Source organism: Diadema antillarum, unplaced genomic scaffold (genome assembly GCF_040938485.1).
Source record: "Diadema antillarum isolate AM-2024a unplaced genomic scaffold, OU_Dant_1.0 seq00000978_RagTag, whole genome shotgun sequence".
Taxonomy (NCBI): domain Eukaryota; kingdom Metazoa; phylum Echinodermata; class Echinoidea; order Diadematoida; family Diadematidae; genus Diadema; species Diadema antillarum.
Window position 1 is genome coordinate 384,831 of NW_027271818.1, and position 13,057 is coordinate 397,887.

The 13,057-nt window shown below is 39.7% G+C and overlaps 1 protein-coding gene across 1 annotated transcript in view; it reads right to left on the reverse strand.

The window, feature by feature from the left end:
* Window positions 1-450: 450 nt before the first annotated feature.
* The window catches only part of LOC139742069 (protein unc-80 homolog), a gene marked incomplete at its 5' end in the record, with an annotated part of 94,863 nt that continues 82,256 nt past the window's right edge, over window positions 451-13,057 (reverse strand). The window contains 6 exons of the mRNA XM_071652629.1: window positions 451-4,868; window positions 5,913-6,142; window positions 6,450-6,723; window positions 8,387-8,512; window positions 11,299-11,464; window positions 12,800-12,888. Of these exons, the coding sequence (XP_071508730.1) occupies window positions 4,600-4,868; window positions 5,913-6,142; window positions 6,450-6,723; window positions 8,387-8,512; window positions 11,299-11,464; window positions 12,800-12,888 (1,154 nt within the window). The remainder of the gene's footprint in view (window positions 4,869-5,912; window positions 6,143-6,449; window positions 6,724-8,386; window positions 8,513-11,298; window positions 11,465-12,799; window positions 12,889-13,057) is intronic.

A 13,057-nucleotide genomic window follows, 5' to 3' on the forward strand; every position in this document is an offset into this window, starting at 1 on the left:
TAGTATTTTTATGTGTTTTCATTTTTCCATCGCTTTTACTTTGTTGAGTGTTAAGAAGGTCTAGTCTTGATGAACTATATGCCACTTTAACGCTGAGAATCTGTGTGTTTGTAAACTTAGACTGTTGCCCCAAAATCATATCGGGCAAGGTTCTGTTGATTGTTGGGATGCTGGGTACATATTATCCTCCCTCAATCAAGAAAACCAAGAAACTCTCCAAATAAGACAGCAGTCTGTGCCATCCAAAAATCACAATGGACTTTCTACCCCACAGAAAGTATGGTGCTTATCGATGAAGCAACGACTCTGATTTGCACAAATCTTTCGTCACAATCAGCAATCCCAATGAGCTCAAACATATAGGAGTCTATGCACGCTTGCGGTGCAGATATCCTTATTTGGCAAGAACTCCATCATATTCTTTTCTGTTTTTTTTTTTTTTGGGGGGGGGGTGGGGGGGGGGATAAACAGATTAAAGAGGAAAAACAGCACAAGAATCCCAAAGTAACCCATTTTACACTGCCCTACATGAGTCATTTTTATATGCACTGCTACCTTACATGTACCTACACCAATACACCCCAGGCTTACATGTACACACTCGTCTTTTACCATCCCCCAACTTCTAGCACTGATTGTGCAAAGAGCATACACTGCATGTCAGTTTACTCCGATCAAAACCACATCCATGACATATTTTTGTTTTAGTTTTGCCATTCATCAATTACAATTATTCATTTCTTCATTAGAAGGCCAGCTCCTTGTCATCAGCATATCTGGAAAATGTCCTCTTTCAACTAGAACTATTGACTTACACAAACATCTTGACGTTTACAGCAAATAAGGAAGAAAAGAAACAAATGTTGCAATACACAATGACAAGTTATGAAACAGGACCATGTTAACAACCAAACAACGTCCTAAAAGTTCACAATACACAAGACGTCCTGACATACAGAATAATTCTGCACAAATCATGTCGCATACTTGATTCTCAGCTAAAAATGATCAAGTAGTTACTTTAAACTTGTAATCACGAAGTTCTTGATATGAGGTCTGTCTGTTTAAGACAGCTTTAGATTTATCTTCATGTTTATTTCTTTCTCTCTTTTTTTTTGCAGGGGGGGGGGGGGGTCATCATAAGTTGTAATATCGGGATGAAATGACTTCAATATCAATGTTGCCCCAAATATTCTATTAAAAGTACACACACCTACCTCTGGTACTATGTACATTTTTAACACTGCCCTCTCCTTTAATACTTGTTTATAAAACAGATAACACACTCGGGATTCAAAGTCCGCCAGCACAAAAACTAACGCACTGTCTTGTGTTCAATACACATTGTTGGCGGACATGGCACATGACATTCCCGTTTCAAAGCACAGCGCAATTTAAAAAATCATTTGCCCCCCTCAAAAACAAACAAACAAACAAACACACAAACAAACAAAGGTCTGGTGCATTTAGGACTCTTTATATACAACTATACAAGGCAACAAGGAGCACACATATCAGAAGGAAGTAGTACCCAATAGAAGCCGAAAGCTTCTCTTCGTTATCGTGTTAAGGTTGTCGGCAAATATTTGCAAGATGCATGGAATCCATTGCCTGTAACTGACAACAATGCAAGACTACGTGGCATGGGATCACATTTTTGCCATGTATTGGTGTTCCTTTGAGCAATCCTTTGTGTATATATGTACTTCCGGGACTGGGGAAAGGTACATGTATATATATTTACATGTATGAATATGGTTATATCTCTTCCAAACTTTAAAAGGAAATGATGATAATTTTACCTCTACCTGACCAAGTCCTAGATAACTGGTTTTCTTTTTCATGATCTGGAAGGATTTCTGTTTTAAATTTTTTGGTTGTTTCTTTTTTTTTTGTATTCATTCCTCACATTATTCAACGAGTGATACTAGTAGTAGTCTACATTCAAAGCTGCTGCAATGTATAAGCAGAATAAGAAATAATATTTTTCATCCTTTCTGGCCTCAGCAGACTTGAGAAAAACAATTCCTTCTTTTTCTTATAGAGTGCACCCACAGTGTGCACCCGATGTAAATTATTTGCTACACGTACATGCCCGTATGCATATCACATCTGTGTTTGATATTTGATGATATGTTAACTCATGACCAGTGTGCTAATTGCATCACAGGGCTACATCCATATGCCCAAAGGATGTAAAGAATTCTTGGGCATAGTTTGCTTGTACTGTGTTAAAGCATGCATCACCTTCAGACATTCTGTCTTCGAGCTTACAGGCATTGCATGCTTTTTTTTTTCCTCATGATTTGTCACATTAGTCTATTAGGCAAAACCAGCACACCATGGATGCGAATTGAAAACCCGGTAGTCTCCTTCACAAAATTTCACCACACTTTCCCAAATCTTATATCTAAAACAATATTACCTGTATTCATGATCTCATAGAAACCCTCTCTGTACAGTGATAAAAGTTAGAATGGACAGAGTTTACATATATTCTATTTGTTACACATTCATGTACAAGTGCACTGTTATCCCACTTCTATATATATAATAGATATCTTTGATTTGGCATGCATACATTCCTATTGGATCATATCAAACAAACGTAATATAGATGTCAGCACCTACTGAATTTATACTGTTTTAGCCTATTTTTTTTCATTTCTTCTGTGACAAGGTATCTTGGTTTCACGATGGTAAACACAGTCACACATCTCGGCGAGCTAGATTGGAAAACCGCTCACTTGCGCATGTGCAATCAATACATCTATCACACACACATACATCCACATAAACACACAAATGGCACACTAAGTATCCATGCCTTTCACAATACAAGCATGCACAATTTGCCATATACAAATACAGAGCAGACACACTTCATCTCACTTACATCATTCTTGTAACCATGGCAACAGAAGATGCTGTTGTGTATTAGTGCCTGCCCTATGACTATTTCTAAAAGAAGAAAAAAATACTGTGTGTGCACATTATGTGTACATAAAAAACAGTAATCGATCTACTTTAGTCTATTCCTGTATGAGCAAGGGCCATTCACGTTAATAGCAGCTTTCTTTGTACAACATAAAAGAGAATGGCAGTCTCAGTATCTCTTGTTAGGCAAATGAGGAACATTCAATTTTGCGTCTGCGGTACAGTTCAAACAAACAAACAAGAAAGGCATGAACAACCATTTTGCAACAGCAAAGTTTCTACGAATGAATACGAATCGACTGTCATAAATAACATGATGCCTGCTCTCTGAAATCTGGCGACAACACGGAGCTATCGACAATTCATCTCATTACTTGGTATCAGTGGTTTAAAAAAAAAAAAAACAATTATGGAAGGGAAGAAGATTTAGCTGCTGTAGCCAAAACGGTCTTACATACACTTTTGTAGTTGTATTCAACATGATGCAAGACTTAGACAAATTTACAAAATGGCTCCCGAAATCCTCATATCTCCCACATATACTGCCATTAGCAAAATGACAATCGTGTGTACGTTCCACTCTCAAAAAATAAATAAAAAAAGAATCCATTCCAAATGTGGCGAGAACATTGCACATGATCTCCTACACATGACTGAAATGTATTTCATTCCACAAGAAAAAACATTTGAAGCCTGCATTCATACCGTCTCTAATACTTCCACAACTACTAGCATCAATTCCACCATCACTCTTGCACTTTGACACAGTATTTAACCCGTTGAAGACAAGACCCAAGTACTGTATACTCTGCCGGGTGTGTTTGAGAAATGCATGTTACAGCAAAATCAGCTGGTCCTCATTATCTACCGTGTCAATGACACAAAAGTTCTTGGGACACATACGCAGTTTGTGCAAGTGTTCTGCTTCTATTCAAGTCTGATCATTTTCATCGAGAAGTTGGCAAAGATCACAAGATCTGGCAAGAAATAAATAAAATAAAAAATTAATGGCCACTCTCACACGTATGGTATATGTACTCAGCATTTGGAGCACTTTGCGTCTATCCTTGTTACACACTTGGATTGTGAGTTGCAAAAACACACACACACACACACACAAAAAAGAGAAAAATCTGCATCTGTTCAGATCATACACCATCTCAAGCTAACACCTTGTCACACAATACCTGTCGCATCGCACCATCTGAAGACTGGAAAATTCACACTTTGTAACAACGGTGTAACAAATGCCGTAAGTGTGATAAATCAGCAAGCCACGTGACATCAGCTGCACCTCTAGAGCAGTTTTACACTCTCTCTCTAGTAGAGACCTCTACAGTGGGAGTAATACACAGTTGCCATTTTTTGAGAAAGAATAATTGTCATCAATTGCGATGCTCTTATATTCAGATATTTAAAGTGTTCCTGTCATCAATGGATTCAGAATTTTGTACAGGGTCAATTGTGGAACTTGTGTGATTTTGTTACCTCATCTATGATCTAAATGATTTTTTTTTTCTGTAAGATAAAGGTTTTTAGCTTGATTATAACCTGTGATGACAGTTCACTGTGTGGACCGAGCTGTAGCGTAGTCCCACTGGTGCCAATTTGTGTTGGCTCCCTAGCTTGCTCTCTCTCTGTATCTGCATGTCTGCACCGGGCTCACACGTGTGTGTCCTCGGTGGAGAGGGGGCGGTCCTTCAGCGTGGCGGTGTCGCGCACCTTGGCCAGGTCCAGGAGGCGCATGGTCTCCTGCAGGCTGCCCACCTCTTCCTCCTCCGTGTCCGTCTGCGGTCCCAGCGCCACGAAGCGGTGCGAGGCGGCGGGTTTGGCGTGCTGGGCCGGCGGCGAGGAAGGGTCCTGCAGCAGGCGGCTCTGCTCGTTCGTCTCCTCCTCCTCCCCGTCGAACTTCTCCATGAGGGCGTCGCCAACTGCAGCAGATGTCACGAGAGAATGCACAGAGAGTAGTGTTTACATCGGCCACTCCTAACTAAAGTTTATGATGTTACAATTACACCATGTTTCCGGCAGCCACAGCAATCACATTTCAGGCAATCATGGGCAAAATGGGATGGACGTGAGACAACATGGGGGATGGGATGGGCGAGTGTGACAGGCCATGATTGCCGTCGATGCCAGAGCTACCAAGTCTCACGCATTCTGCGTGAGACTCGAGCATTTAGGGGCCGTCTCACGATCTCACGCATGGCACCCATTTTTCTCACGCATTGGGCGAAGCCTGCAACTTGGGCCTATGATAATGAGCACAGCTCAAAAGATTAAAGTGATAGTTGCGATTGAAGGTACATTTCCCTTTTGTCTTTCAAAATAAGTAAAAAATGGTCATTTAAGTATGCACCTGATCGCACCATTAAGAGCTACAATTTGTACAAATTGAAAAAGCTCCCTACCGTAGGAGGCCACAAGGGGGGAAAACCCCTCCCACACCCTCGCTTTCTGGCACATTCGCATGCCGAATTGCCGAGTGATGCCGAATCATGAAAATCTCACTCATAAAAAATTTTTGAACTTGGCATCCCTGCGATGCCATGTCAGATTTTTAAACTGTCAAACAAAATTTGTATGGCAGTCATGCTGCTGATGAGAAGCCTATAGTAGGCTGTAGTAAAATGGGGCGAATACAACAAAATGGGACGGTACGCAATATAATGCAGTGCCAAATTTGGAGGCGGTCTGTAGTGGAACACAGTCAATCAGCATTAGATATGAAACAAGCAACAAAATGTGTTCAGCAAGAAAAAAAAAGGAGGAAGAGATAAACATTTATAATTCAAGCATACATGTAAATGTTTTTGCTCTGTAGATACAAGTGATGTGTATGATGTACTGTGTGGTAATGCTGCAATCTGATCTACCTACGGTGTATAGGCATGCCTCTTGCATCACACCAACTGGCTAACATGGATTCATATGAATGGGACTATCGGACAAAAAATGTACACATGGGCTCTTACTGTGGACTATGGTGTCGGGTTTATCCTTGGTGCTTCCTGCCTTTTCGGAAGGCTCTGCAGGCTGCGAGGATTCCGTCTTGTTGCCAGCGCCCTCTGGAGGTGCGACAGAAGGTGGCGACGGGGCGACTGGTGCATCTTCGCTGACTCCTGGGATGGGGGCGCTCTTCAGTGCACTCTCCCCCGTGGGGTCACGACCTCGGGTCGGGTGGCGTCGGTGACTGGTGCTGCGGCTGCAGATGGGATGGGGATATATATATTGTTGTCTTACACTTATTCCACAACAGTGACACAATGAATTTATTTTGGAATTGTGCGAAAATTATATACAAAGTACAACTCTTCTTGTCTATGTTCATCTTTGGGGGAAGAAAATATACACAGTTTATGATATACAAAAAGAGTGGGGGGATTATCAAATTTAGAGACTCCAATTCTCCCATTTATGGACTATTTTTGCAAAATCTTCCGCTCTCCTGCTTGGATTTGAATTTCCTGTTGTCATATACCACACATATCCACAAGTGTTCACATGCTCACCTAATGCGTTTGGTGTTCTGCCGCCGCGTGAAGCCACGGCCGAGCTTGCACTCGGCCTCTTCATCCACCTCGTCCTCGGCTTCGGCCTCCGCGATGCACTCCTCGGTGTGGCGCAGGCTGCGCCGGTTGTACTGGCTGTTTGAGCGGGCGATGCGCGACGGCTCCGTCGAGCTGTTGGCGTTCAGGTCCGACTGGTCCTGCGGGCTGCCCTGGCTGCGGCGGCTGGAGCGGCGTGAGCTCTGCCGGCTGGAGCTGCGCCTCGAGGTGATGGTGGCTGTGCATGAAGTCAACATCAGGTTATAGTATGGCTAAACAATGACATTAAGAGCTAGACCATAAATGTTGCTTCTATAGCTCTGCATTTTACACAAGTATCATTTGAATACCGCTTTGTCAAGATCAAACAACACATTTCTATACACACTACTGTAAAATCACATATTTTTGCGTGCACGAAACTTTCACAAATTTTGCGAAGAGCCCAAGATTCGCAAATGTAAAATGCACACACAAGTTTTTCTCTACACAATGCATTGAATGTAAGAGGCAATTTGTACAGGTTTCATGGAACAAAAAAAAAAGGGGCTAATGGCTCTAATTTGTGAGAGTTTCAAGCTGCCAATGTTTCTGGATTTACAGTAACTTCTGACAGCTTTAATGTACAAGCTCCTCTCGTGTTTGGGAAAATATTACAGAAAAGTGTGGGTTGAGGGAAGTGGTTTACAGTTATCATGTGCATTATGTATGTGCTGTGTGCATTATGTTACAACCAAATCAAATTCTGTCTGCAGTTTATGGAGGATGTGTTATATTTACATACATACGTGTTGTGCAGAGTTAAGTTATTGCAAACCTTTCCATGATGTTTGTACTTTTGCATAAGAAAAGGTGAAAAACTAAATTTGCTCAAGATTAATCTGTCTGAAGTACAGATGAACGTGCACACACACAAAAAAAGCATCATGAATGCATAGATGCATGAGCCCAAATATGTCTTTTTGGATATCTCAAAAAACAACTATTGCAAACTGTGTTTGTAACATTAGTATAATGAGACCCCCCTATTAAAAAAAAAAGAATATATATATATATATATATATATATATATATATATATGTATATATTTATATATATATGATATTGTGACTATGTTAAAACAAGGATGAATAAACGAACAAAAAATGTTCACGTGTAGGAGGTAACCTCAGATAGTTAATGCAGTATCGCTCATTCACATTTTCTGAGGAAGGAAACGCAAAACGGACAACATCATACTATTCACTTTAAAATTCCTGAAGTATCCCTAACTGACCAATTAAATTTCAGTACTGTGAGTTTGCAAAACAAAACAACAAAATTGATAGTTGATTCATTTAGTCGTGATGCATTTGCTATAATTGGCATAGTCACTTTTTTCCTATCCAAGCTCTGTGGATGCTTGAAAAGTAGACAGACTAGAGCTGCTATACGCAATACAGCATCATATATCACTTGAAGATGACATATGCATAGTAAAGAAAACCGAATGGCTTTTGATAATAAAATGTCTTTGTTTTCCTACTGTATGTCAAGTGTGCTGTTCAATCATAGTAAAACAAATCATCAACCCTTTTAGCACCCAGTATACACCGACATAAAAGAGTAATGAGACTTTGACAATCTAACCCCAGGACCTGAAATGCACAACTTTTCACAAGTCCGCTCTGACACAAGGAATCTGAAATGGACAAATTTTCACGAGTACACTCTGACATTTCGACATGAAGAATGTGAAATAGAAGAAGGTATTCCACAGTATACACTCTTAACATAAAGAAAGTAGAGAGAACGAGCTCTCCTCTCATTGAAACTGACAATTAATGAATGTGATATGGGATGTGTGAAAAAAAAGGAAACCAAAAGGAACGTGACCGTTGTCGGTTGCCGTGGAAACAGACCTTTCCTGGTTAGTCTTGAGATGATGGAGCTACGCTGCTGGAATGCCGACATAACCTGCATACCTTCTATGCTCTCTACCCTCTCACCGGCCAACGCAACTAACTCGTCGGTGAAGCGTACTTGGTCTGGTGTGGGGGCGGACGGACGAACAGACAGACAGACGGATAGACAGACAGGTGCAGAAGTGTGCATACAATCAGATTCAGAAACACACAGACCGTCCGACAAGAGGATAAGAATAACAAGTTAAAACACACAAGATAAGTAAACAAAGAATAAAGGGAAGGAGAAGGACAGACAAAAGAATGCAAAAAAAAGGAGAAGAATTTGCAAATTTTGAAACAACAACATGAAATTTTGCAAGCGTGTAGGGACCGGCACATTGATCAATCATGAGGACGATCCGCAAATTTTGCCCAAATAAATAAGGGGGGAAAAAAGCAAGCGTTAGCAATGAAAATAATTGAAAGCAGACATCCAATCAAAAACACAAAGTAGTACAGACAGACAAAATGATTATGTCACAATTGTGCATGTGATGAAAAACAGGGCATGTTATACAGTGGCAGTGCAAAACAGAAAGCATTAGTGAAAAAAAAAATGTTGTATCACAAACAGATGAAAAAATCAAGACATTTGATGCAAAATCGAAGTGAGCACGTTGATATCCCAACCGGGCAATGTCAAAAGCCAAGCAACCAAAGCATAGCACCAAATATCATTAGTAAAAACAAAAACAAAAACGACCAATATAAAATTCAGAAGAGAGGAGTATCAAAATGCACGCAAGGCATATCAAAACAGGTAGAATCAAAGCAAGGCGAAATCATAAAAGCAATTATCAAGAAGCAAAGAGATGCATTCACACACACACACACACACACACACACACACGGACAGAGAGTTTTTAATGAAAAATTCAACAAGTTTTATGAGTTTTGATAAGCAAATAAAGAGGTGCATTGCAAATCGGTATCCATGAATGGTTATCATAAGCATATAACAGAACACAAGAAAAATAAAATATAAATGCGCATTCCAATATGCATGCACCATGGAGATTGTTTATGGCAGGCCAAAGATTTTATGCAGAGTTGTGTTTTTTTTTTTCATTTCCGCAGGCATGATGATTCAGAAATAAAGTCCACAAGAAAATTTGAGATGTACACACCACAGGAGCATACAGATTTTGACAGGACACACATGTAAGTGGAAGAAAGGGAAATGACAAAAAAAGACAATGTGTAAAAAATGTAAGATTAGTTCAGTGAAGACTGATGCAACTCCTGCATATCATAGTGACATAATTTACACAATCTACCAAAAGATGTTTTTCAGCAAAGTGATTGCAGACCTTTTTCTTTCAGTCTAATATTTCACAGAAAATATGGAAAAAAAACCTCATTTTTAAAATGAGTGAATCTATCAGTGCTACAAAGGTAAGTAAAAAAAGTCATATTATATATGATATATAGATATACATACCTGTACAAATGTACATACACTGTACATGATTATGAATAAACTAACACTGGGAAATGTGAAACGGATCATGGACACATAATCGAGTGTAACTCTATGGTGCCTACCCCTGCAATATATTGCTAACGACACTTGTTCTACAAGTGTAAATGAACCTCTCGTGGAGTATTTGTCATGCATATCTGTCTATTACATACATCGAGTCTGTGCAATGAAGACCTATACCTAAGAAATGTATATAATAACACTTTGATAACATGATATCAGTTGGGTAATCATGGAAAATGCGAAATATTCACCAAAAATGTACGCCAGAAGCATTATGATTTTACAGCATACAAGTGTAGGCCTACTGATCGTGGTTGCTACATGATGTTTCAGTATCCTTTGCTCGAGAGTGAATCGCATACACAGCTTACAATGTACTTTTGTACTAGCTGCACACGCTTCAATACAGGTGCACTAGTACTACTGCTAGGGCATGTTCTGATCATCATATAAGAGTAAACGTCCTGCCTTTCCACTACTGAATGGAGAGGGTGTTTCAGGGAAAAGAAGTCGATACACCAACTTCTATCATTTCACACTTCTGATCTCAAAATACCTCAAAACAACTCGTTATCCCAGTAATTCTCATCAGCCAGACAAATTTCTTGGCAGACCTTTTTCGATGTACAAATTGCAAGCAAATTCCAAGTGGTGGAAGATGAATTTTGAGCCCTTCTGAGAACTGTGTTTTGGCTTTCATGATTAAGACGAAAAGAGGAGGGTGGGGGATGTGGTGCCAATGGAGGGGGGTGGGGGAGGGGGAGAGAAGTAGAGCTGGTATGGGGATGGAGTGGAAGTATGACAAGATACATTCTGTATGATGGCTTCAAAAATTTGATTGAAATCTCTGGTACACTGTATCACATGATTACACAAGGGGGGATGAATCATAGCAATAGAGTACCAAAGCGTGATGTTACAGCCATTCATCCCTGTGGAAACTGATTGTAGACAACTTCAGCTGGCCCAAATATCTGTGAGCACTACTGTTGCTCACCACGGTGGCACCTGATGGTTCCAACCCAGAATATACTGTAAAACGAGGAATGTTCGCGTGCATTTTAATTTTGCGAATTTCGCGAGCGCCAAGATTCACAAAATTAAATTGCACGCGAAATTTCTTGTCTACACTATATGCATTGAACGCCAGTGGCAATTCGCGAAAATTTCATGCTGCGAAAAAGGCCGTAAGCTCCAATTCGCGAAAATTTCATGCCGCGAATATATCATGTTTTACAGTATATAACAAAAGACTGTGTCTGTGACACCATCACTTTGGTACTCTGCGGCGCCCCCTAGCTACAGATGGTGGAACAATTTGGGGAGTTCACAGTATCAACAAGAAATGGAAGATGAGAAGGAATGGGAAACAGTGACTGACCTCTCGGGACGTACATGTTGTCCCTCAGGTGGCGCAGCTCGTTGCACAGCTCGATCATGGCGTCCGACTTGCTCTTTGGGGACTGGCAGTGGTGACCCCTCAACTTTTGACCTATGTACCTCTGTAGCATGACCTCGCTGTCCGTCTCGCAGATCATCCGCAGCATCTATTGTACGAGGGCAGAATGCGGGATTGTAGAGAGTGGCATAAAATGTCAGTAGGGCACAGCTGCAGTTTAATAGCTTCTTATTTTCTTTCTTTCTCTCTTTTAAGCAAAATATCGAGGTAAAGTTAGGGGGATTCAGATTTTTTAAGTACAAAGGCTTGAGAAGTTAAAACAACGCAAAGAATTTAAAAAATGATAAAGTTGATGGCAAATTATTCTATTGATGCTTTTTTTTCTTTGTTTCTCTCTTTCTGTGTCAAGTGAAATCAAGATCAATTTTGGGGGATTCAGACTTTGTTAATGCAAAAGTTTGGGAAGTTACAACAAAGTGCCTAAGCACATACGTGTAGAGGGTAAAAAAAAAATAGAATGTTAGAGGCTAAATACATTTGTATGCTACTGATATCAGTTGAGGGGTGTCCTTTACTAGGAAATCAGCTCAGAGAAGGGGGACTAAACAGACCAATCATTTTGAAGAAGAGATCTACTGGACGGACCAATCAACTTGGAAGGGGGTCTTTGACAGGCCAGTCAAATTTGAAGACAGACCAAAGCGACCAATGAAATTAAAGGAGGCATATGTACAGGGCAATCAAATCCCACGAGGGTTTCCGACCAATGAAACCAAACTAGAGAAAAAAATAAGGCTAGTCAAAATTAATGATGGATAAAAGCCGATAGATCAAAATGCACCCCACCTGATAATTATTTTGAGATAATGAGAAACCTCTTACGAAATAAGAAAAAGCGTATAATTCTAAGATGAATTCAAGTTTATTTGATGAAAATTGGTTTTGAAATGACTGAGATATCCAAAACAAAGAGATCCTTTAAAAAGGTGGGACCCACCTTTTATTACTGAGGATCACTTTGTTTTACTTTGTTATTGGATATCTCAGCCATTTCAAAAACGATTTTCTTCAAATAAACATTGAATTCCTCTTAGAATACCCCTTTTGCAAATGCCACAAAATTTGAAAAAATTTTAAGAAGAATGTCTCCCAACACTGTGAATGAAATCTTATGGTAAAACCCTATAATACATGTTTTTTTTTTCTAAAGAAATAAAAGACCTAACCCAATGTCACAACAGAATTATGTTCCACTTTTGTACCAAGAATAACTTTTTGTTTTCTATTCTATTGAATCAACTGAAAATAAAAATCTGTGTTAGTGTTTCCCCCTCTATCATAAAGAAGTTTTCAGTCTTATCATTCTGAGCAAAGGTCTGAATTATCTATCTTTACAATATACCACCTTATAAAATGAATTGAAATTTCAGAGTTGCCAAAGGGACACAAAAACTTCAGAGAGGACCTGGGCATGCCTGCTTACCTTGAAGGCGATGAACGGCTTCAGCATGACATAGAGAGGAGTCTTGAAAGAAATCATGAAATCTAGGAAGCTCCAGAGGGCCACACCACCTGATGTCATCAAAAATTAATTAATTGAAAAATCAATAATTACTTGATTAATCCATTGCTTAATCAATATTTTCAATGAACAATTGAAAACACAGATGAATACAGTAAATGAACAAATGAAAAATAAAGTGAAGTTGATATTAAATAAAGCAGATATGGGGTTATAATT